The sequence below is a fragment of the Ambystoma mexicanum genome, chromosome 2p (genome assembly GCF_040938575.1).
Source record: "Ambystoma mexicanum isolate Mex_15411 chromosome 2p, UKY_AmexF1_1, whole genome shotgun sequence".
NCBI lineage: Eukaryota > Metazoa > Chordata > Amphibia > Caudata > Ambystomatidae > Ambystoma > Ambystoma mexicanum.
In genome coordinates this window covers 428,785,159-428,811,510 of record NC_090923.1, presented here as the reverse complement: position 1 = coordinate 428,811,510, position 26,352 = coordinate 428,785,159, and the positions used below count along the sequence as shown (strand labels likewise).

At 49.8% G+C, this 26,352-nt stretch overlaps 1 protein-coding gene across 1 annotated transcript in view; it reads right to left on the bottom strand.

The window, feature by feature from the left end:
• The window catches only part of KBTBD8 (kelch repeat and BTB domain containing 8), a 155,283-nt gene that overhangs the window by 64,353 nt on the left and 64,578 nt on the right, over nt 1–26,352 (bottom strand). Inside the window, exon 3 of the mRNA XM_069643786.1 lies at nt 14,673–15,787. Coding sequence (XP_069499887.1) covers nt 14,673–15,787 — 1,115 coding nt within the window. The remainder of the gene's footprint in view (nt 1–14,672; nt 15,788–26,352) is intronic.

The following is a 26,352-nucleotide window of genomic DNA, read 5'->3' as shown; positions in this document are numbered from 1 at the left end:
AACCATTTGTAGCCTCGTATTGCCGTGAACTTCAACAAACCTCGGAGCTTGCGGAGACGCATTGCTCCCGGGGTAACAGTGAACCCATTGAAACTTGCCTTTCCCACCCCCACCCCATACTCCACCCCAGCACGAAGTACCTGTTGCCCCAACATCGCTGACCCTCAACAATGTAAGGTGTCAGCCTTACAAACCCCTGTACAGCTTAACACTAGAAAAAGTTAACGAATGGAGGGGGGGGGGGCCCCCGCTGCTTTCCCCACTTACAACGGAAGAAGTGCCCCCGCAGACCGCACTGTTAATGACCTGGACAACTTGTAGCAGTGCTGTGGTACTCTCCCACACCCCCTGCAACATCAATTAGGGCGTGCTCCCGCTTGTGGGGGCAGACCCCTCCGTAGGGAGCAGTCCTGTTCAATCTCCGGCCGCCGCCGGTTGGTTCGGTGAGGGTGGTTGACCCGGATCCGGAGGATGTGCCGGTGGTGGTCTGGGATTTCTGTCCCTGTTGGGCCGGGGCGCCGACCAGTCCCCTTCTATGTGCTGCTCTGCCCAACGCCAGGCCTCCCTTGGGTCGTTGAAGTGGACTGTTGTACCCTTATGATATATTTTCAGCTGGGCCGGGAAGAGCAGGCCGTACTTGACTCCCATCGCTTGCAGCTGTCGCTTCAGCTTCTCAAAGGATTGCCTCGCTTTCTGGACCTCACGGGTATAGTCCGGAAAGAAGGCTATCTTGGACCCGTTGAATGTGGTCGTGCCCTTGGTTCGTGCGAGGTGCAGTAGCGCGTCTCGGTCCCGGTAGTTCAGTAGCTTTGCTATCACCGTTCGCGGTGGAGCACCGGGCACTGGTCTGCCAGTGGGCATTCGGTGTGCCCTCTCTATAGAGAAGAATTTAGAAAAGGAGTTGTGCCCGGTGCTCGTGCCGGCCTCTCAGGATGTCGGGTTTCGGGATTCCCAGCGAATTTGGGGTCTCCCGAGCAGGCGGGACAAGTCTCACGCAGGGACCCCCCAGCAACAGCAGGAGGCACTCACCGGCGGGGCCGCCTCGGCCGTGCACGGGACTCCCTCGCAGCGTTCAGCTGTCGGCTCCTTTCTTCGACCGGGCGGGCGGCTTCCCTCACAGGTTTCCTCGGGGGGCTCGCCTGCGCCTCCAACCCGCACAGGCACTCTGGCGCCCAGTCCCCGCCGGCTACGGAGATGCAGGGATGATCCGCTCACCCAGAGCGCACCCCGGCGGCCATCTTGTTTCCTCCGCGGGCCGCACCGGCGTTCCCCGCGTTCGCTGCTGCCTCCGTGGTTCCTGGGCGTTTCGGGCTGGAAATCGCCCCAGATGCCCTCCAGGGTATCGGGCACTGGGGGGGCTTATCTTGGGGGTCCTCCAAGCACTGCAAATGGTCGAATCTACCAGGATGTTAGGCCGCGGTTGCGGGAGCTCCGAGAGCACACGTCTACTGCATCGCGCAGTTGGCCACGCCCCCCCTGTCCTTGACTTCTTATCAGATGTAACACTCAATGGTGTGAAGTCCAAGCTTGCGCCTACTGGTATGCAGTTAACACAGGAAGCTACCGTTCACGGTTCTGCACATCTGCTGGAACAGTAAGCACCATTTCCTGGACTTTGGTTAAGTCGACATATTAGTCAAGCAAGCGTGTGCACTAGCCTTTCTGTCTAAACTTGTGCTGTGTGTTTGACAACCATTATACGGCCATCAATGGCTGCAGGCCTTCATGAGGTGCTACATGCTGTTTGATATGTGAAACGAGGTCTTAACTTAGGCTTGTTTTTTTAACAACCGAATATTAAAGCCCCTCAATACCTTTGAGTCAAAAATGGTATGACTCTGCTCCATTCCCATTTTGCCTCAGAACAGCCTCCAGACCTGAATCACTGGCATCAATCATAAAAAACGTCTCACACGAGGTGTCAAAACCTCCAAACGCCAGTGCTCTAAAAATGGCACACTTGATGTGCTAAAATTCCTTTTGGCAATCTTCGCTCCATTCAGACAAGCACATCTTTTCTACACAATTCCCCCAATTGCCTTACATCCATCTGCAAAATGTGGAATACACGTGGAGTAGTATTCTGCAAGTCTGCCAAATGACAAAGATACCGTTCTTGTCTTTAGGCGGCACCACTCATAGCCAAAACCAACTCTTCCTTGGGGTCAAACCTGCCGCTCACATGGGTTGTGTCCCAAATAATTTTTCGTGGTCAAACTAAAACAACCTTTCTCCTTCTGGATTGTCTCAACACCACCCCTAGATGTTGACACCACATCTTGAAAGTACAACACTGCCTGGACATCCTTTAACAGTGCACGCAATAGCCTCAGTAAAACATTGAAGCTGCTGAGGGCATTCCCTTGAACCTAGATTTCCCCTTCATGCATGACAAATGTGGTATAATCTTTTGAGTCTGGATGTAACTTATCCTGGTGATAGGCTGAAGCCAGTTCCAGCGTCCTGGCACCTGCCACTAAACTCCAATGCTCGTAAGGGGAAATATATTCACTATCACAGGCTTGTTGAGACCCACACAGTCGAACTTGCCCATTACTTTTCCGGACCACCGCCACAGGTGAAACCCAGCTTCTATGACCTCAATGACACAATCACCCAACAGTTCATCAAATTCCTTCTTCAGCTCCTCCCTCTAGGAAATGGGAATATTCCTCACTGTGCCACTACGGGCACTGCCCCACTCTTTACTTAAATCCCATTAGGTTTGAGACATTCCAATTCTTGACTGAAAACATCACACCATGACTAGTCTTTTCCAGTTGATTTACCACCACCACCACCACAACCACCACCAGGCACACTGGCATCAATATGGATCCCAGGTCCCTTTTTCTCATACCATCCAAGAAGATTTCCTCCCCTTTCAGAGACTGATATATTTACCAGAATTCTCTATCCTTTGCATTCCAGACACTCTAAACACTCGAGCATTTTAATGTGACCGCCACCCTAATCATTAGCCTTTAATCACGGTGGATTCAACCGTAAGCTCTGAAATCTCTTGTCACACATCCCTTTCAATGAGAATATACTCTGACCCTGTGTCCACAAGTATAGATATCTCAGCCCCATAAACCTTTACAAGGGCATGAGGGTGCTCTCCCTATCTGATTCTAGAACCAACTTGGCTGACCGACCTGCTAATGCTCTCTCCACATGAGCATTGTCCACCATGTCGTTCATCTTCATCATGAGACTCACCTATTTCCCTCACTGTCCCATGGGAAAAGCGTTTGCAGCATCGGGTGAAGTGTCCTTTCGTCTTCAATCCAGGACACTTCTATGAATTAGCGAAGTGAAAGGTACTACAACATCCAAAACATCTCAATGGATCCGGTTATCCTTTTCTCATCCCCAACCCCATTTTCTTCGGAGGCTCAGTCTTCCTTTGTATATTTATTCATCAACACTTCCTTCGGTTCTTTGCGGTCTGACATTGCACACACTTCTCAGAATTGGAACTCCCTTTATTCCCCAACGCCTTGGCACACATCTTTTTGGAAGGATCCAGCACTTAGATCTCCTTTTCGCCCCATCTCCTCGCGAATTTTGCTCACCCGCTAACCTGGAGTATAACCGTTCAGTGTTTGCTGCTTCAAAGTTGTTGGCCAGCTCCTGCAGACCAGTATTGAACTGTCCATTTGAGCTTGTTCACATATCAAAATAGTAGCGCTCCAGAATGATGCTAGATCGGTTTTCAAAATGAATTAGCAATTTTCATATTGGTTTCAAACTTTCTACACCAGACTGACCTTCACCATTCCCACCAGGGGAAGTTAATCAGAGCTCAAGTAAACTTTGAAAAATTCTGCCACCCTCCAAACCAAGACAGTGCATCAGGAGCGCATTCTTACAATCCATACTAAAAGGTTGGTCTATGTATTGCTAAGGCCCCTGAGAGCCATGCCTATGGGTCTAGTATGCTGTGCCACTCGCTGTCACGAGTTGTCCTGAATTAGAGGAGGCCATGGCCATTTCTCCTCTCTCGATTTTCAGTTTTAGTTAGTAGGGCTGTTTTAGACTCCATTGTATCCTTTCAGGTTGGAGTACCCTTTGAAGGTAGCATTTTTCGTGGTGTGGTCTTTAATGGTTCACACGGCCTAAAGGTCACTTGTGTTCAAGTCCTCACCCCCATTGTTAATTTTTTTATTTACCGGGATTGAAGGTTTCGTAGATAATTCTGTGATATTAAATCCAATAGCCAAGAATTTGAGCCAACCGATAGGATGAGGTTTTTGTCCGCACTGGTCTGCTCGAGACTCCCTTCCAAATTCGATGATTGCAATGTAGTCAGGTTTTTCAGTCATGGGATCAAATAGCATAAAAACAACTACAATTTTGCGGTTAAAACAGTCACACTTTATCAATGACTCTAATCTGAGGCACCCGTGGTGGTCTTTCTTCCAGCAGCGCCACTGTGGCGGTTTTGGAGGTCTGAGTTTGGGTCACCCCAGTGTTAGTCATGGGTAACCCATCCAGATTTTTGACGATGGGGGTCTTGCATGGACGTCTGTGATATTGTCATATAACTTCCCCCGACATTTAGACGTGCATTGACTCAGTGTTTTTGCCTCAGGTGGCTGGAGCTTTGGGATCGAACTCCCGATTCCCTGACAAAACCTGTTTTGAGAGGTTTGAAGTGAGCATTTGACGTTTTTCACATAAGGTAAAAAATGGCAATCTCTCAACAGATGTTGGATGATCATCACCAGGGGGGGAAGGTGAGAAAGGGGCAATTGACTCCACACTGCAGTGCCTTGCCCCAGATTCCCTCCTGTGGATAAGGTAAAGACCCAGGCGGGGGTATATCCCCCCCCTTTTAACTTCCACTGAGTAGACCAAGTCTAGGCGGTCCAGGTAGGATTGGTCCAGCAGTTGTGCTAATGAATCAGGGCCATTCCTCGGCAAGGGATTCAGCTGCGGACTTGCCTTCTGTGGACCTTATCTGAAAGCGTCAATCTGGAATTCTTGGGTATCGCAGATGTGTTAGCCACTGGTTTTGCTGCCTCTTTCTATGTCGTAGTTTTAGGCTCCCTTTTGTCAGGAAACTGGATTTTTGCAGTTTTCTCAAAGAGGGGGACTAGTCTGGTCTTCGCTACATGCTTCGCAAGTCTTTCTGGACGTGACTGGTTCACCATTTCGCTTGACACTGCTTGAAGACCTGGGCACAGCACCAGGCCTTGAAGATCTCATGGGAGAGGCGGGAAGGGTTTCTTCTCTGGTTGTTCCATCGTTACCACTGAGCAGTTTTGATCGATTTTTAGAGATCCTTGCCACAGGCACTGTAGGTGACTGTCAGTTGAGCGGCATCGTCATGTTTGGGGCGTGCGGCAGTGCTGGCCCTACACCATCTAGTGAGGAGGAAGGCACAAGACGGACAGTGGGTTCTTCCTGTTTCAATGGTGACTCCTTGGCCGCAATATAGCCTTCTGTATTTATCAGTTTTGTATGAATCATGGCTAACAGGGTGGTATGATCAGCTAGGGTCTCGTGCATGGCTTCATACAGCTTCATCAACTGAGCCATAGCTATTGTGACAACTGACAGCTGTGCAAATGGGTTCTGTTTTTTGTGATTTCTGTTGCTTAGAGGTGTTAGGATAGACCTGGTGTTCCGCTAGCTGTTGATCTTTGCCTTCGGGGTCACTATGTTTAGTTGTATGTTCGATCCCAGCTTTCAAGCGCCGTTCGGTATCTTGTAGGCTTGGTGATCTGTTGCTAGTGTTACTTTCATCCAGATTAAGTTCCATGATGTTGGCGCGAGTCGACCTTGCTTTGTTGGGACCTGCTGCAGAGTGTCATGGCTCTCAAAGAACGTTGGCCCATAATGGACTCCTAAAGAGTGCTCGGGCCCAGCAGTAACCTGGCCAGACTCTGCACAGGGCCTCTTTCCTGCGACCCTGCCATTTGACTCTGATGCAGTTGGAGGGTAGGTGGTGATAAGTGTGAAGACTTCTGGGGAGGCGACCATTAACTGACCCTCCCAAGGTGTAAAATGGACCTGAGGGGACCACTGACACCCGAGATGCAGGTCTTGGACGTTTCCTCAAGGGGGCGGGGGGGGGGCAAATGACCCGACGCCATCGTCCGGTTATTTGACGTACAAGGAATATAGACTTCAGTGGAGCCCTCCTTTGGGGAGCAGCTGAGCTGTTCCCAACCCCAACAAGGACGACTGTTCTAGTTGGCCGGAATTTTGCTTCGACGGTTGTAATGGCTGTTGCTCAGCCTCCTGCGTTTGTTTTGGTGGGACTCGCCATTTCCATTTAATTAGCGATTGCTTAAGTGTGTTGGCGCAGGAAAGTGGAGACCGAGGACCAGTATGGGGCCGGCAGGGTTACAATGGTTCCGGGATGTTAGCTCAGCGGAAACGCGCTTGCCTTGGAAACAAGACGACACCAAACACAGGTTCAATCCCTGGGTCCGCGCTTAGAAACCTCTGGATATTAAGCACGTTATAAATACACAACTAGGACATATTCCTGTGACAGCGCCTCGATGCCCCTGGGCTGTGTGAGCGCTTTAAAAATGCAAATAAATAAGAGAAGGAAACATCTTCCATCGGCATGCAGGTTGCCTCCTTCGTTTTGAGGATCTGGATCGATGATGCAGTAACCCCGACGACTCAAAGCCTTAGGTTCCTTTCTTGGTGTCAACCGGCCTGGCCTAGTTGGACACCTTACTGGGACGATGAGAGATGTTCTCAGTTTTGGGTTGACAGTGGAGTGCTTAAGTGAGTCCTTGATGAGTGGCAGGAGTCAAGCTGCTTTGGCGTCCCGTTGGAACGGTCCAAGTGGCTTGGGGTGGTGATAGCCACCGTCGTTGCTGTCAAAATGCTAGAGACAGTTGGTGCACTGAGCGATTCACCCAGGCAGGCTGTTAAGCCGACGAGCCCTGAGGCAAACAAGGATTCCGAGATCTCCGCTGATACAGTTCCAGGTATGTCTACCCTCAGTGGTCCATCTGTTAGAGAGCAAGGGCTAGCTGAAGGGCACGATGCAAGATCCGGATCCTCCTCACTCAGCACAGCAAAGTTCAGGGGCACCTCCACTGTGACCGGTGTCAGCGGAATGGAAATCGCAGTGTCTTGGGTTTTGCCTTGGCGTTCCATGAGCCTTGTGCTGTCAGGGGCACCAGGTGCTTCCATGGCTTCACTATTGACTAAGGAACAAGTTACTTACCTGTAACTGTTGTTCTCCAGCATGGGTCTGGCATGGATTCACATGCTCATGAATATTCCCCGTCGTCAGGCTGGGAATCCTCGGTAAAGAAAAAACCAGTATCAGTTTCATTTCTGATCTGTCTTTCGTAGTAATAACCAATCACTGGTCTCTGCGTCATACTGACCACAGCCAATGACTGCCCTCTACCTAAGCACCGCCTCTGGCAGCCATCTTCAGATTTGGAAGCACGTGAAGTGGCAGTATGACCAAGTAAAGAGCCGCAGAGGGGTAGGCGGGAGGGATCGCATGTGAATCCATGCCAGACCCATGCTGGAGAACAACAGTTACAGGTAAGTAACTTGTTCCTTCTCCAGCATGGGGTCTGGCATGGATTCACATGCTCATGAATAAAGAATACATAGCAGTACACACATGCACAACCACGGGAGGTGGCAAAGGCTCAACATTAAGCAGTACCTCAAACTCAACATTAAGCATCTTACCTCCTCACCAGGCTCACCTCAGGCGAACAGGTTGCGCAGCACTGCTTGGCCGACCCTGGACTCCTCCCTGGAATCCCGATCGACGCAGTAGAATTTTGTGAAGGTGTGCGTCGACCTCCACGTAGCAGCCCTGCATATGTCCAGCAGGGGCACACCAGAAAGGAACGCCGTGGTAGCTGCGATCGCTCTGCTGGAATGGGCTCTCGGACGGCCAGGCAGCGGTCGGTTTGCCAACCGATGACAGTACATGATACAGCCGGAGAGCCATCTGGAAATGGAAGCCTTCGAGAGAGCCTTCCCCTGATTGACAGGTCCAAAGTTCACAAAGAGTTGTGACGTCTTCCGAAAACACTTCGTGCGGTCCACGTAGAACTTCAGCGCTCTAGCCACATCCAGCGAGTGCAAAGTCCTCTCAGCCGGCGACGAAGGCGACGGGAAGAACACAGGCAACACCAAGGGTTCGTTGAGATGGAAGTCCGACGGTACCTTGGGCATGAAGGAGGGGTGCGTCCTGAGCACTACCCTCGTGTCGTGAAAAGTCAAGTACGGGGCCTTGCAGGAAAGGGCCTGGATCTCTCCCACCCGTCGTGCGGAGGTGATGGCCACAAGAAGCGCTGTTTTCCACGACAGAAACTTCAACGGGGCCGAGTGCAGAGGCTCGAACGGAGGTCCCATGAGCTTGGTCAGCACCACGTTGAGCTCCCACGCCGGGGCCGGAGCCTTCACCGGCGGGAACGATCTGAACAGTCCCTTCATGAACTCTTTCACCAGACGATGAGACCACAAGGACGTCCGGCCCGTGGTTCTGGTGTATCGGGAGATCGCAGCAAGATCAATCTTGATGGACGCGTGTGCCAGTCCAGCTTTGGCCAGCGTCAGCAGGTACGGCAGTACCTGGGGAGCCGTAATCCGTAGAGGGTTAATCTTCTGTGCGTGGCACCAGACAGAGAACCTCTTCCATTTGTGTCCGTAGCATTTAAGAGTCGAGGACGCCCTGGCCTTTGCAAGAACCTCTCTGCAGTCGGCCGGTATGTCGTATCCTCCTAACTCTAGCGCTGCAGGAGCCAGGCCTGCAAGTTCAGCGATTTCGGGTCGTGGTGGAGGATGGCGCCTCCTTCCCTGGAGAGTAGATCCGCGTCCACCGGCAGCTTGATTGGCGGGGACGCTGACAAGTCCAGAAGGTCCGGGAACCATATCTGCCTCGGCCACGCAGGAGCGACGAGGATCATCCTGCACCGTGACCTCTTGAGCTGGTTGACGAGCCGGATTAGCAGTGGCAAAGGAGGGAACGCGTAGAGGAACAGGCCCTCCCAGGGGAACGAGAAAGCATCGCCCATGCTCCTCTCCTGGGGAAACCTGCTGGCGAACCTCCGGCACTTGGAGTTCGTCGCGAACAGGTCGATTTGGGGTGTGCCCCACCGTCGGAAGAGGCGATCCACTAGATCCTGCCGTAGTTCCCACTCGTGGCACGAGCGCAGCTCCCTGCTGAGTGAGTCGGCGATGGTGTTCTTTATCCCTGCCAGATGAAACGGCACCAGAAACATCCTTTGGGCGACGGCCCAATGCCACAGGTCCTGCGCCTCCTTGGACAGCGCTGGGGACCTGGTTCCGCCCTGTTTCCTGATGTAAAACATGGTGGTGGTGTTGTCGGTGAAGATCCTCACCACCTTGCCCTTGAGGGACGGAAGGAAGGACCTGAGGGCCCAGAACACTGCACGGAGCTCCAGGACGTTGATATGGAGGGACTTCTCCGTCGGGAGCCAAAGGCCTCTCGCGTGCAGATTTTCAGTGTGCGCTCCCCACCCTTCCAGGGAGGCATCCGTGGTCACTGTCTCCTGGTGGTCTGGGGTCTGGAAGTCCATGCCCGCCGTCAGATGCGCGCGGTTGCCCCACCACCGGACCGCTCGGCGGAAACTCTCGTCGAGTGTGATCCTCTCCTCGAAGCCGCCCGTCGTTTGGATCCAGCGCGCGTCCAGGAACTCCTGCAACGGGCGCATCCGGAGCCTGCACATGGGAATGAGGTAGATGCAAGAAGACATCATTCCGAGGGGGGACTTGATGGACCTCACCTTGGCTGTGTCGGAAACCAACATCCGCTGTACCTTGCCCAGGATGGACCTGGTCCTTTCCTCCGACGGGGAGGCCAGAAGGGACACTGTCGAGCTTCGCTCCCAGAAACAGTGAGTTTTGCGCGGGTACCAGGTGGGACTTGGCGTAGTTCACGGAGAATCCCAGGTCCGTGAGAAGTTGGACGGTCCTTGCCGTGTGCTCCACGGCGAGCTCCCTCGTCTTGGCTCGGATGAGCCAGTCGTCCAGGTAGGGGTAGACGTGGATCCCCTCGCGGCGCAGCTGCGCTGCCACCGGTGCAAGGCACTTGGTGAATACCCTAGGTGCCGACCGTAGTCCGAAGGGGAGGGCTTTGAACTGGTAGTGACGCCCTTGGACCACAAACCTGAGGAATTTTCGGTGCCCCTTTAGGATGGGAATATGGAAGTAGGAATCCTCCAAATCCAACGACGACAGGAAGTCTCCTTCCTCCAGCTGCCCCAGGACGTGCTGGAGGGTGACCATCCGGAACTTCTGCGCCTTGATGAACTTGTTCAGACGTCGCAGGTCTAGGCTGGGGCGCCATCCTCCCGTCTTCTTCACGAGGAAGTATCTCGAGTAAACTCCGGAGCCCCGAAGCCTCTTTGGGACGAGTTCGATGGCGCCCTTCCTGAGCATCGCCTTTACCTCCAGGAGAAGCTGAGGGACGTGAAGCTCTTTCCTGGCCACGGGGGGGACGCGCGGGCACCTTCTTTGAAACTCGAGCGCGTGGCCCCGGGCTAAGGCGTCCAGCACCCAACGGTCGGTGGAGATGGACTCCCACACGCTGACGAAGCTTGCCAGCCGGCCTCCCACCGGGGTGCTTCGGTGGGGGCCCGACCCCACGGCCGGTTCAATCCTGTTTCGACGAGGCTTTGCCGCCTTGACCTCCTTGGCGACGACGGCGGGGTCGGCCAGACTTGCCTCGTCCTCTGTAGGCCTCCTGAGACGACGAGCAGGCCGCTTGACGGTAGGTGGAGAAACCGCCGCCGGAACCTTTGGAGGCGCCCTTGCCTCCGCTGCTCCGAAAGGGCGTCCGTCGTTGCTGCAGAACCCCAAGGGCCCGGGCCGTCTCAGTGTCCGCTTTAATGGCCTGAAGGGAATCGTCCACTGTTTTCCCAAACAGGTTGTTCCCATCAAACGGCATGTCCAGGACTCTGGTCTGTACGTCTTGACGGAAGTCCGTAGCCTTGAGCCATCCACGCCGCCTAAGGCACACGCCGTTGCCCAACTGGCGAAACCCAGTGTCAGCGATGTCCGTCGCAATAGTGATGGCGTGGTCCGACCGCACCTCACCTTCTTGTAGGATCTCCAGGGCATCCGCCCTCTTGTCGTCCGGTAGGAAGTCCAGCAGGGGAGCCAGTTTGTACCATAGCTCCCTGTCGTAGCGGGCCACGATAGCCAAGGCGTTGGCCACTTTAATCGTCGTCGCTGCAGACGAGATGACCCTGCGTCCCATTTCTTTCCCTCGCCGTCCGGTGGGGAAGTCGATGTGGAGGCCGCACGCCCCCCGCTTTCTTCCTGGCCGCTGCGGAGACGACGGAGTCCGGGGTAGGCTGCGCCCGGAGGCACAGGGGGGCCGCGTCCGGGACCCGGTACTTCTCGTACCGGTCTCTTCTAGCTGGCGTCGTGGAAGGGTTCTTGAGGAGGGCGAGGCCCTCATCCCAAATGTCGTCCAGTAGAGGCACCGCGAGGACCGTCTTCCTCTTGGCCTCGCGCCGTTGATGAAAAAGGAAGGATTCCTTTTTCTTCTCCTCAGGGCAGAGTTGGAAAAGCTCGGATGCCCTGGCGATCATGGAGTGGAACGATCCAATCTCGTCGGGCGGAGAAGCCCTGGTGGGAGGTGACGACGGTAGATCCTCGTCGTATACCTCGTCGTCCGTACCCGTCGCTGCCGTGTCAGTCCCCGTATCATCCCCTCGGGTGGACGGGGAGGAGGGCTGGACGGGGCGCGACGGCTGAAAAGGAGGTGGAGGGTGAATCCTTCTTTTCTTGGGCGGGGGAACACCAGAAGGTCCTGGTTCAGGATCCCCCGACGGGAGAGGTTCCTCCGTCGGCAACGGTAGTCTCGTCCTTATCTCTGAGCATAAGGACTGTATAGCCAACAAAATGGCCGCCGAGTTGTCTTGCGGCGCTGGCAGAGGGGAATCCGACGGTCGATCAGGGGCCCCGTCGTCACCTGCGTCGGGATCCATCCCGACGGGCCGGTCTTCTTCCACGCCAAGGCCGTGGCTTAAGACCTCGATCAGCTCTTCCTCCGAGGTTGAGGCCGAATCTACGACGACGCCCTGCCCCCCCTTTTTCTTCCCCGCCGGGGATTTCACGGGGGTCCTATCGATGGGCACAAAAGAGGACTCCCTCCGAGGTGGCAGGGAGACTGAGCCCCGAGGTCGCCACCACCGGTGTAGCCTCCACAGGCTGAGCCAGGGCCGCCGCGACAGTATCGATAGAGGGCTTGGCCGGATGGATTAAGGCCTTCACCACCTTAGGTGCGCTCACCGCCTTATCCTTGAGGGGGGGGGGACAACACTGCCTCGCTCCCCCTCCGATGGGGCCTTCGAGCTCGACCGGGGCCTCTCCAGGAGCTTCGCCGGGTGCTCGCCCTTCCTCTTACCCGACCCAGAGCGTTGGCTCGTGGTTGATGGTGCCGGGGAGGGTGCGCCCTGCCTGGCGCCCGTAGAGCCCGACCGTTCGGCGCTCCCGGTGCCAGCGGACTCGCGGTGCTTGGCCTTGTGTTGGACCCCCGTCGCCGGGGCGTCCTCAAAGGTCTTAGAAGACCGCTCTGATTTCTTCCTCTTCTTCTCGCCTGACGGGCTCTTCCCTTCCAGCCAGTTGGCGAGACGTTGATGGCGGTCCTTCATGGTCCGCTCCGACATATTGCCGCAAAACGCACAGTCCTTCTCCACGTGCGTCTTGTCCTCATGTAAGCAGTAGAGACAAAAGGAGTGTTCGTCCTCCTTAAAGACGTTCTGCAGCTGGCATCCAGGGCAGATCCTGAACAGCTTTCCGGGCGTCGAGCTTCCCTTCTCCTGGGCCATGTTCGGGCCTGAGAAACTTCTGGAGTCCTCCAAAAGCGTAGCTCGACGAAATCTTCACCCTTGAGGGGCGCAGACGAATCCGACATGGGTCCCCGTTGATCGGATGGAGAGTCGGTGGAGCTTGAGGCTCTTTTGACCGAAAAAACGAAGTTTTTGAGAAAAAACGTGAAAAAATAGCACTAACGCTCGAGAGCAATAGCACGAGGATCCCAACACATGAATGTGCGGTAAAAATCTGAAGATGGCTGCCAGAGGCGGTGCTTAGGTAGAGGGCAGTCATTGGCTGTGGTCAGTATGACGCAGAGACCAGTGATTGGTTATTACTACGAAAGACAGATCAGAAACGAAACTGATACTGGTTTTTTCTTTACCGAGGATTCCCAGCCTGACGACGGGGAATATTCATGAGCATGTGAATCCATGCCAGACCCCATGCTGGAGAAGCAGTCCACGGTTAGAGGCTCATGACGTGAGCTGTTCAAGCTGCAAACACGCTCCCACGACAAAATACTCTGGTTGAGATTTCTTTTACGGCTTCTTGGACATTAGCCGGTCAAGCCACTCAGCACAGTCGGTTGACTGGCGAGTGACTGGACACGGACTCGAGCGCCTGGGAAGGGAATATATGTAGGTTTCCCTATTCAGTTAAAGTGGCAGGAACCACTTTGCCTCTGGAGGAACAGAAATCTGAACCAGTCTCAGTGGTCCTCGTCACCATTCACAAGCAGGATAATCAGGCAAGCTGCACTTGCTCAGCGGGAAGCAGTAGTCTAATAAGTCAATGATTGAAGTCAGAGGGCGATTACTAGAAGAACACATTACACTTGGGTCCCATAAGGTAACAGAAAACCCACATCTACAACTTAAAATCTCATTGGCACACAAGAATGCAAGCATTTCTGAATCTGCACTCTTCAATACATTAGAATTCATACATTTCAGCTCTGTTTAACTACACCCCACCCAGACTGCACAATATTGTTCCAGGACGCCTTAGAAATTGCAGAAGTCATGCTAAAAGACCCACCTACAGATTGTTTGCACAGTAACAAAGTCACTGAAAAAGGTTATAAACAAACCACCCAGCATGTTCAAGAAAGGGCATGGGTCTACAAGCAGACTAGCAAATGAGCGGGACAACTGGTTCCAATACCTGGCACTGATTGGAAAACACAGGTGTAGAATAATTGGAGTTCAAAATAAGAGTTCACACCATTTCGCCCCATTCCATTATGATCCAGACCTCAGACCAAAAATACTAAAATTGCTCAAAAACATGGGTTACTGCTCCAATTTAGAAGAAGCAGAACTGGCCTGTAATAGCCTGTGTCCAATACCTGCCATATTAAACCAAAGCAACCCAAGCTCTACAGATCATGGTCATAAATAGGTCTTTAGCAACCCTATAGTCTTAAACATGTACATGCGGGACCAAAAAGGGTCGGTGCAGTAAAGTAAAGCCAACTGGATAAACTCAGTGTGCCATGTGAAAAATGGTTCACGTCTCCCAGAGATGTAAAACAGAAGCTACAATATGAAATTACAAGAATCCGGGACAATACCAAACTCATTCGTATGAATGGCTGAGTCAGTACGAGCTAAATGAGCCAGTTAACTCAGCCGGCAGATGAAAAAATTAAAAAACAGCAATGCTCACAATGGTTCACATTGGATAGAGTACAGGCTCTCAAGACTCCTTGTGAATCCACATGCAGCACATGGATTTTTAATTCCTTATATCTAGCAGCCTTTTTACTTTCTTAAAATACAAAATAACGAAAAGGAATCGGATGAGCAGTTTTGACCAAGTCTTAACATCATAGGCAAAATAAATAAAAAGTGGCCCCATCTAGAGCGTCTTACCTTGTAAAACATAAATGTTGTCCTTATATTCAACAGCACTATGAAATTCCATTGCAGCAGGCATCAAGCTTACAGCTCTCCAGCAGTTGTCTCTGCTGTCATAACACTCTACAGATTTTAGAGGATTGCGTCCATCTCCTTCATAAACACGACCACCTATTGCATACATTTTACTGCAGCAATGAACCAACTTGCAACCTATTCGGGCTCGTAGTAAAGGCGCTTTCTGCAACCATTTGTTGCTCGAGTGATCATACAACCAGAAATCACTTTCTGCTTTATGATCTATGGAGACGTCACTGCTGCTTGGTCTGTAGCCTCCAGCAATATATATATCATTGTCGGGTGTCACCACAATGCCAATTTCCCTCATGTCATTTGGTGGCTTGCATAGTTTGTAAACTCTCCCTGTGACGGTATCCAAACAAGGCACAGTTTGTTTCTTTCCTGAGTGTTTGTGTGCGGCTTCAAAACACAAGATCATTTCAGAAGCAGTCATACCAAGTCGCTGAGTGCAGCCGTTGGCACTGTTTTTTCCTCTTTGCACACAGTTTTGGGTCATAGCCTGTGCAAACAATGGAGGGATTCTTTGCACAAAAGTGTCTTCCATCAAAGGCATCCGAATGCATTTGGCAAAAATTTCTGGAAGGTGGATTTCCCTTTTATTTCTCTCATGCTCAAACCAACTCACAATCCCATCATAAACATGCTCCTCTTTCTCAATATTCAAGTCATCACTATCCAGTATACTTATTAGTTGGTCTTTTCTAAGGTGAAAAAATTCTTGCTCTTTGGTGACACACAAAAACTTCTTACGGATGTAATCCTGAGCACGGTCTTTAAGTTCCCGATGACCATAATGATCGGCAAATATAAATACACCAATGCAGTTTTGTGGGTCCAAACGACTGATCATATACTGTGCACACTGGTCCTGTAGGGAGGGAATTTGGAAGATACTAGCTGCAGTGAACAAAGCTTGGACGTTCGCTTCAGTCAAAGCAACTCTGGAGGTATATGCATAGTCCAGTACGAGATGCATGGATTCTGCTTCCACGCCAACTATTCGAACCTCTTTCTGTGTACTCTCTGTAAGGCCACTGGTGAACATGGATCTACAAAGATAAAACGAGCAAGTTAAGATAATACAAACAAACGGAACTCATTCAATGATTAGTTTCAAATTGGAGTTCATTAAGGCTATAAAGAAAAAAAGATTGTCAAATCACAACGTCAAAGTAAAAAAAGGTGCCTACACCACTTATTATTTTTGCCATTACATGGATTACCGCTTAAACGCATTCACCATCAATGAATTTATTTGGGGTTGCCAGGTGTATTTATTCCCAATACCTTTGGCAATAGCCCTGCGAAGCCTGGACAAGGTATAGTGGCAGCACCAGGAAGAGAAGGAAACCAGGGTACAACAAATTCTGCTCTTCCAACCCCTTGTCCCTACCATCCACTTCCCACTGCAAATAAAAAGGTGTAGAAAGTAATTGCACAATGGATGGGACACAGTGATATTTGAGGACTACCCTTCATACGTTCATAACATTACTGTCACATTTAATGACACACCAATCAAAAAACAGATTTCTCGGGAAAATAGTTATCATAAAGTCATATACATCACAGAAACAATATAATCAAAAATTAATCACAAAAGACAATAGAACTTAATTGCATGAAAATCACAAAGCAAAATGTGGTTTACCATAAAACCACACAGCATAATGCACATCAACATTAAAACATTACACCGAGTAAAAAAGAAATTAAAAAAAAAAAGTAATACAAAATTTACAAAAGACAGATCGACAAGGATTACAAATTATCTGTTTTGCCATACAATACTATCAACAGTATAAACGAGGCTGAGGACGATGGAAAGTGTGGCTGCATCATCTGGTTATCAGACACTACCCTACATATAGGGATTATACCAGGCACTTGAAGCATTGGCTGGTAAATGATTGTCATTTGAAGCAATTTGTGGTAGCGGATAGCAGCACCTTTTCAAATGAGTATCTGCCCTCTATAAGAGGAGCCTGGAGCATTTACACTGCATTTTATATGTGCAGCGCCGACATGCGATATTGTGCCTTTAATATAATTACGCTTTTTTTTTTATAATGCACTTAATACCAGACACCCCCTCTAAGTGCGGAACCAGGATTCGAACCAGTGTTGCTCTGCATGATCTTTTTTCCTAGACAGACGTGTTGCTTCTGAGCTAGTCTCCGGACCAGACATGAGTAATTAACCAACATGATTGTTTATTTGTATTGCGCACCCAACCCGTAGGTTATCTGGGCGCACTGCACAAAAATACGTGTTACATTTTCACATAGAGGTAAATACAATTCAAAAAGACAGTAGTTGACTTACAAAGTAGGCCAACAAAGGAGACAGTGCAAGGCAAGATCGGTGCTCGCTCGTCAAGGGAAACAGGAGGTAAAAAAAAGCAAGCATTAACCACTTTTTGTTTTTCCTGACGATTTGGAACTTCTGGTCCATTCACAAGTGAACAGGGAGAGAATTCCAATAATGGGTGTCCTGGACAGGAAAGCTTGTGCCCCCCATCTTTTTTTAGGTTGAATCTGGGAACTGCAATGCGAATTTGCAGTCCCGGCTGGGACGAGAGACATTTTCCTGATTTTGTCTTTTAGATACTGCGGTGCAGCATTAGACATTTACGAGTGATGGAGACAATTTTGAATTGGATCCCGTTGTTGATTTAGATCCAATTATGCATTCTTCTAGCCTCGGAGGTATGTTGTCTCGTAGGGATATTTAGAGCTGTTCTTTTGTACTTTAATGAATTTATATAGCTCTTTACTCCAAAGTGCTTTACATGAGAACAATTAAACATACAGCAAGCATAAGATGACAATTGAACCACAACCGGATAACAGCACAAAGAACAACTTACAATATTGCAGTGGTGAGGAGGGTGCGGGAGGGGGGGGGGGTGTGCAAGGGCATAGTAGGTGTTAGAGGAGGTAAGGACGGGGGAAAAAGAGCAGGAATGTGAGGGAAGAAGAGCAGAGGTGGCGAGACAAGAATCAAGCAGGGGGAAGGGAGGAAGGGGATCGGAGGGATGGAGAGGGTAAGGAAGAGGAGAAGTAAGAGGTAAAGCGGAAGAGGAAGGGGGGTGTTATGGAGGTGAGTGGAAGAGGTAAGATTTTAGAGAAGAGCGAAAGGAAGGGTGGGAGGGAGAAGAGCGGATGTGAAGGGGGAGGCGGTTCCAGTGGAAAGGAGCAAGGAGTTGGAAGGAGCGGGAGGGGGCGCAGGGTGGAGGAGAGAGTAGGAAACGATTAGCAGAGCGGAGAGGACAAGAAGGGGTGTACAAGGAAATTAGGGAGGAGAGGTAAGGGGGAGAAAGATTATGGAGGGATTTGAAAACAAAACAGAGGAACTTGAACTTGAGTTGGGAGTGAAAAGAGAGCCAACCTAGAGAGGTGAGGGAGGAGGAGATGGAGTCAAGAGGTAAGAGAAGGCATAGGGAGCGGATGGCAAAGTGGTAGATGGATTTAAGAGGGGAGAGATGAGAAGAGGGGAGTCCGAAGAGAAGGGAGGAACAGTAGAAGAGTCGGAGAAGATGAGGGAAGTAATTAAACGTCTGGGGTGTGAAAGGTAAGGCGGGGGTCAAATTTTAGGAATGTTATAGTTGAAAGCGACAAGATTTAGCAGCGAGAGAAATGTGGTGAGATAGAGAGGGGTGAGGGTCAATATGAAAACCAAGGTTACAGGAATGGGGAGAGAAGGAGAGCTGGGAGGGGAGAAAGAATGAAGGGGGCGAGGGGAGTGAGGAGGAACAGTGATAGCAGGGAAGAAAAGGAGTTCAGTTTTATCAGTATTCAGAGTAAGGAAGTTTGAGGACCTCCAGGATTTAATAGCAGAAAGGCAAGAAGAGAGTTTATCATGAATGCCAGGAGTGAAGGCGGAGAAGGAGAGGAAGGGCTGGGTGTCATCAGCATAGGAGTGGTGCGAGATGCCAAAAGAGGAGATGATAGGAGCTAAGAATGAGGTGTAGAGTGAGAAAAGAAAAAGGGCCAAGGACGGAGCCCTGGGGAACTCCGTAGTTGAGAGGAAAAGAAGGGGATGAAGAGCCACCCCAGGAGACAGAAAAGGTGCGGTTAGAAAGATAAGAGGAAAGCCAGTTAAGAACATTGTCCTTGAAGCCAAATGATGAGGGAGGTGAGGAGAAGAGGATGGTCAACAGTATCGAAAGCAGCAGGTCAAGGAGAATAAGGATGGAGGAGTGCTTTGCGTAGCGTGCAGAGAGGAGAGAGTGGAGAACAGAGGTGAGGGCAGTTTCAGTGGAGTGCAATGGGCGGAAGCCTGATTGGGTGGAGGGTAAGAGTGAGCGGTTAGAGATGAAGGAAGAAAGTTGAGAATAGACAATACGCTCAAGAAGTTTAGAAAGGAAGGGTAGTAGAGATGGGGCGATAGTTGGAGGCAAGATGGGGTTGGCAGAAGGTTTTCTGAGAATAGGGATGATAGTAGCGTCTTTAAAAGGAGAAGGAAAGGTGGAAGTTTAGAGGCATATGTTGAAGAAAGGTGAGGAATGAGGAGGGGGTAGATTTTAGGAATGAGGGGAAAGGGAATAGGGTCAGAGGGGAAAGCAGTAGGATGAGTTGGATAGGAGTAGAGTGACATCAGAATGCATGACCGGAGCAAAAGAGGACATAGCGAAGGTAGTGGGGGAAAGGAGAAGGAGAGGGAGAATAGGAGGGGGTGGAGATGAGTTTGACAGAGATTGAGGACTTTACTAGAAAAGGAGGAGGCAAGATCAGTAGCAGTGAGAGAAGAGGTAGTAGAGGGATCAGGAGTAGATGGAGAGAGAGAAGTCGGGCTAAAGTTTGAAAGATGAGGCGAGGGTGAGAGGAATGTGACTGGAGAAGGTCAGAGTAGTAGGTGTGTTTCGCAGAATTGAGGCATGAGTCGTAGAGGGTATGATAGGAGAAATAATCAGATTGGTTAGAGGGGGATGGGTGTTTGAGCCACTGACGTTCAAGGCGCCTAAGGAGGCAGCACAGAGGAGAGATGATAAGAAAGCCAGGGTTGAGCAGGTTTGTGAGGGGCGTAATGGTGAGAGGGGGTAGAGCAGATCAAGAGTAGAAGAGAGGGAGGAAGATAAAGCATTGTTTTGTGAAATGTTTAGTTTGTTCAGAATCTGTTCGCTCCTGCATAGAGGGAATTGAAATAATCCAGTTTAGAGAAGATTAGGGCTCTCGCTAGTGTGATGCAGCTGTTGGAAGATAATGGTTTGCATGCCCATATCAGCTTGCACGTGTACGCCGTAGCCTGGACTGGTTTAGACAAGTTCAAGGTCGATTCAAAGTAGAATCCTACACTTTTGGTCTCTTTGGCAACTTTGATATCAATGCCATCAATATTAAATGAGGTATATTGGCTTCCTAATTTGATAAGGTTGGTCGGGGGAACCTAGAATCAAGATCTCAGTTTTGTCATCATTCAGGCATAGGCCAGGGGCTGCCATCCATGCCTGAATGATGAAGTATACTCTATTGACTAGAGCCAAGTCCGTCTCAGTCACCCGAGAGGGGTAAGAGTATCTGGGTGCCATCTGCATAGTTTGTGTAGGTGACACCCAGATGATCCAGATCGAATAGCGGCTTCGTAAATATATTAAATATGGTGGGTGAGACACACGAACCTTGCAGGACATGGCATGTGATGGAAGAGGGGTCAGCAGCGGCCGAGGGAGAAAACCCTCAATGACTTATAGTTGCAAAAGGATTGAATCCAGTCGGTGGCTTCTTGGGAGAAATTAGCAGCCATGGACAGGCGTTTGCAAAGTACTTTATGATTGACCAGATCAACTGCGGCCGATAGATCCAGTACGAGTAGTAGGGTACATCGTCTGTCTTTGAGTTGGTAGATTTGCATTTTCAAATTAATCAGGGCAGTTTCTGTACCATGTAGTGGTGGGAAGCCCGTCATCTTGGTCCTAGTAGGTGATTGGTTGCTAGATATCGCTTCAGCGAAGATATGCAGCTTTATCTATTTTGAGTAAAAACGGGACAGTGGTAATAGGTCTGTAGATCGTTTGGATACTTGGGTCAATGATGATTTCTTTAGTAGAGGTAGTGTGGGGTACATTTACCAACCCAGCAGAATTACCCTCCATCACCAATCGCACTTCAGTAGTTCCCAGCAGATGGCTGCGCTGGCTCTGCAGAGCGCCATTCCCGTGCAAAAAAAAAAAACAACTTTGTTTTGCAGCTACAGAAATTATGGCTGCGCTGTCTTTGCCAAGCACCTAGTGGGCAAGATTGAACAGGGAACACACCAAGAAATGCTGCCAGTGTGTTTCCTTAAGTGCACCAAAGAAGAGAATTGAAAAGCAGCGCTGCTTTGCTGCTAGCTCAAAATTTGCCCTTGAAAAAAAGGAAATATTTCACATTTGAAATGATAGCGCTGAGATTACTTTTTTTTCGACTGTGTTCAGCAGTACAGAGTCTGCTCCAGTGGGACCCAGCTATGCCCAGCCATATTCAGGTTGTGCTCCAACAAAAAGGGACATTTCTCATTGAATGACCGAATGCGTCAGGCAAGATCTGTGAAATGAACAAGAACTTTACTTCCAGCTGTACAGAAAAATGCTTCACTTTGCAACAAAATATCACAGCTGAACTATTCAACAAGAAGCCTCATTTCTCTGTGCTTATGTTAGTGTCAGTGGACCTTTGCCTTGAACAGATTGCCGTCTATGAGAAATTGACTAGCGCTACAAATAATCCTTAGAATCTAGATGGAAGAGAAAACCGCATTGGAAGGGACACCAAAAGGAGATTTCACCAAGTGTAAAAAGGGTTGCTTTTTGCAAACAAGAACAATGTCTGTGTAATGTTTCATTAGGCCCTGTCCTTGCATAGAAATGTGAGGTGGGTTTTGTTTGAAAACATATGGGATATTTTATTTCAACAGACTTGCTTCCGGTTCAGAAAAGAATAAATAAGTAAATAAATTCACTGTGCTGAAGCCACAGAACAGGTTTCCTGGCCTGGCTTCAAAGGACATTTGCTTTCTGGGAACAGGATTTGGCTTCCCCCAAAGGGCTAGCCCCTTGGAAACTATGAATGGATCAAGAGGAAGACTATCTCGTCAGACTTTGTGGCTGGGCTCTAGCCTGGTACAATAGATTTCTGGGGCACTTGTGTGACTTTTCAAAAAAGCACCTCCCCTCAAATTAAACAGCAGAGCTTCAAAGACAAATTCCAAGGCAGCACTGGGCTAAACTGACATTTGGTTGTGGTCTGGAAAGAAATTACCATATTTGGAAGACAAAAGCCAGCCCATCTGGCTCAAAAGACTATTTTAATTAATAAACTTTAAGACTGGTATTTCGGCAGCGGGACAATGCAGTAATGCAAAGGTTTTACAGTTTAATTGCAATTTTTGTGGCATTAAATTAAGACATGGTAGCTTTCACTAGCATTTTGTGGACGGAAATGGCAGAAAACTGTATATTCTAAGGAAAGTGAATTCAATACTAACATGCTATGTGATAATTATAGGTATGCATTTATACAATTAGAGGTGAACTATTGTCCATGAAATTGGCAAAAGATTGCTAGAATGACTAAATAGCATTGCAAAGTCTTGGGATTTGGATCAGCATGTGTATTTTAAGATAGGTAATCTGCCTGTACACGTTTCCTGATGACGACGTGTGAATATGAGTTTTGCTCCATAACCGATTTTTGGCAAAAAGTAACTGATAGAACAAAGCACATTGTAAAAACACCCCACAAAACTGAGTCATCTCCTTCAAGTCCAATCTGCTTACAGGGAGGAGGCGACATATTGGCGGACCTATCCAATTCTTGGGGGGTAGATCTAGCCAAAGCCTGCCCCCATTGTATAATCCTGCAATGTCACCCGACTTATAAAAGGGGGGAAGCTCACAGAGACAGGACACACGCTCTTCTGAATTTTCCAGCTCCTGCGTATCCAGACATTTCATATTCATCCTGCAAGATTCCAGATCAACTGCCAGGCCAGAGCATAGCTGATCCTATCCAGGCAGAACCTCCCTTCAGAACTAAACCCCATAACAAAATCCCACTACCTCCGGGAGAAGGGGGAAAAGCTGAGGTACCGTTTTTTGAGAGTATCCTGTGACCAGACTGGCATTTCGCCCCACTATCTGCATACTGATGTGCCGTGACCAGACAGGCCCAGCTGTTTTCTGCTAGGAGGGCCCCGCCGTGGTGCCATGACCAGATACTTTGAGTCCAGAAACCTGGTTGGATGTCCCAAATCCCAAACTCCAGCGCTGATTGCAAGTATCTCCCCATTCCATAGCAACACATAGCATACCACAATTTGACACTTTGTCTTGGTTCCACCCGCAAAGTAATCCCATCCATACCCAGTTTACTAAGTCTGAATCCTATATGTATTCTGTTCCTTGATTTTCTGGTGTTAGCGCAATTCTTCCACTCATTTCGGTCTTGTGCAAGTCCTTAGTCCTATTTTTGATTAAACTAATGAATTCCCATGAAGAGCCACATGGCGCGAAGGGGTTTCACTTGCAAAGTAACCTGTGTCGCGGGCGGCATCTCTTTTCTAGCCATTAAAATATAGTTTCTGTAAAACTTGTCCTTTCCTTTTTAAAATCGATTCTCTATTAACGGCTTTTATTTTTAAAAGCAAATTTCCTTTCACATTGAAAATCTCATCCAGTTATTCAGCTAGAGTCACTGTTTCGCTTTCATATTATCTCTGTGATATGCATTTATCACCCAGCCTAAAACTTGCATTCCGATTGTGTCTATTTCACCCGTTTTTCAAACAGTTTTGACATTAAACCTGTAAAAATAAGAAAATGCAATTTTCTAACGTGTGATTCGGCTACACTGTGTTCTTACTTCCAAGTTGATTTTTGAACTATATGCCCTTGTAGTTGCTAGTGTTCTTACATCCCCGATACGGTTAGAAGTCACATTTACCTCATTCAACCGCACATTGCTATTTATCCAATTGCAAAGGTTTTGAAATCCGATTTGGCCTCTCATTTCATGGGGGGGAGGGGGGGGGAGACAAAGGGGGACAGATTTTAATTTTGTTTGCGGCCTAGTATCCCAGACTCCTTGTTGCTCCTATCCACTCACAATTTGATTAATAGAGGTTTGAGGGAGCATTGCAGGGTGAATTCTTAACTCAGGTGCTATCTACCCGAACAGTAAAATTACTCCCATTCATCTGTGCTTTGGATATGTTATAGTAGGTTAACCAAGTGCATTTCATCATTTTACAACGTAATTATCACCCCATCTGTGATTGCTGCCCAATATTAAAATTGTGTGATTTTCTTTGAACTTGCACCAGGTCTCTGGCAGCTTCTTTGATAATTTGTGCTTGGCATGCATTTCCCTGGCATTTCAAGGATTTAAGGAAGGCAATTATCTTTTCCACCTCTTGGGTAGTGACCTGAGAGAATTTGAATTCTTGTGCAGGTTAGAGTATTTTTGGGGGACGTCATGATTATTTTTTGTAAGGATAAGTTTCTTGGCTTCAATTTTATTTTGGAGGAGGGCAATTTTGTTGGATAGTGGGCTTTGTATGTTCGTGCACCATACTTTACTTTGTGATCCTGAAGGAAATGGAATCCCCCATTTCCCCCGAGAGGATTTGTGCACAAAGAGTTCCTTGGTGCTGGAATTAGCTTTCTTTATCATCTTGTTGTACGCTTCCAGTTTAGTTAGGAACAAGTTACTTACCTGTAACTGTTGTTCTCCAGCATGGGTCTGGCATGGATTCACATGCTCATGAATATTCCCCGTCGTCAGGCTGGGAATCCTCGGTAAAGAAAAAAACCAGTATCAGTTTCGTTTCTGATCTGTCTTTCGTAGTAATAACCAATCACTGGTCTCTGCGTCATACTGACCACAGCCAATGACTGCCCTCTACCTAAGCACCGCCTCTGGCAGCCATCTTCAGATTTGGAAGCACGTGAAGTGGCAGTATGACCAAGTGAAGAGCCGCAGAGGGGTAGGCGGGAGGGTTCGCATGTGAATCCATGCCAGACCCATGCTGGAGAACAACAGTTACAGGTAAGTAACTTGTTCCTTCTCCAGCATGGGGTCTGGCATGGATTCACATGCTCATGAATAAAGAATACATAGCAGTACACACATGCACAACCACGGGAGGTGGCAAAGGCTCAACATTAAGCATCACATAAACTCAACATTAAGCATCTTACCTCCTCACCAGGCTCACCTCAGGCGAACAGGTTGCGCAGCACTGCTTGGCCGACCCTGGACTCCTCCCTGGAATCCCGGTCGACGCAGTAGAATTTCGTGAAGGTGTGCGTCGACCTCCACGTAGCAGCCCTGCATATGTCCAGCAGGGGCACACCAGATAGGAACGCCGTGGTAGCTGCGATCGCTCTGGTGGAATGGGCTCTCGGACGGCCAGGCAGCGGTCGGTTTGCCAACCGGTGACAGCACATGATACAGCCGGAGAGCCATCTGGAGATGGAAGCCTTCGAGAGAGCCTTCCCCTGATTGACAGGTCCAAAGTTCACAAAGAGTTGTGACGTCTTCCGAAAACCCTTCGTGCGGTCCACGTAGAACTTCAGCGCTCTAGCTACATCCAGCGAGTGCAAAGTCCTCTCAGCCGGCGACGAAGGCGACGGGAAAAACACAGGTAACACCAAGGGTTCGTTGAGATGGAAGTCCGACGGTACCTTGGGCATGAAGGAGGGGTGCGTCCTGAGCACTACCCTCATGTCGTGGAAAGTCAAGTACGGGGCCTTGCAGGAAAGGGCCTGGATCTCTCCCACTCGTCGTGCGGAGGTGATGGCCACAAGAAAAGCTGTTTTCCACGATAGAAACTTCAACGGGGCCGAGTGCAGAGGCTCGAACGGAGGTCCCATGAGCTTGGTCAGCACCACGTTGAGCTCCCACGCCGGGGCCGGAGCCTTCACCGGCGGGAACGATCTGAACAGTCCCTTCATGAACTCTTTCACCAGACGATGAGACCACAAGGACGTCCGGCCCGTGGTTCTGGTGTATCGGGAGATCGCAGCAAGATGAATCTTGATGGACGCGTGTGCCAGACCAGCTTTGGCCAGCGTCAGCAGGTACGGCAGTACTTGGGGAGCCGTAATCCGTAGAGGGTTAATCTTCTGTGCGTGGCACCAGACAGAGAACCTCTTCCATTTGTGTCCGTAGCATTTAAGAGTCGAGGACGCCCTGGCCTTTGCAAGAACCTCTCTGCAATCGGCCGGTATGTCGTATCCTCCAAACTCTAGCGCTGCAGGAGCCAGGCCTGCAAGTTCAGCGACTTCGGGTCGTGGTGGAGGATGGCGCCTCCTTCCCTGGAGAGTAGATCCGCGTCCGCAGGCAGCTTGATCGGCGGGGACGCTGACAAGTCCAGAAGGTCCGGGAACCATATCTGCCTCGGCCACGCAGGTGCGACGAGGATCATCCTGCACCGTGACCTCTTGAGCTGGTTGATGAGCCGGATTAGCAGAGGCAAGGGAGGGAACGCGTAGAGGAACAGGCCCTCCCAGGGGAACGAGAAAGCATCGCCCATGCTCCTCGTCTGGGGAAACCTGCTGGCGAACCTCCGGCACTTGGTGTTCGTCGCCGTCGCGAACAGGTCGATCTGGGGTGTGCCCCACCGTCGGAAGAGG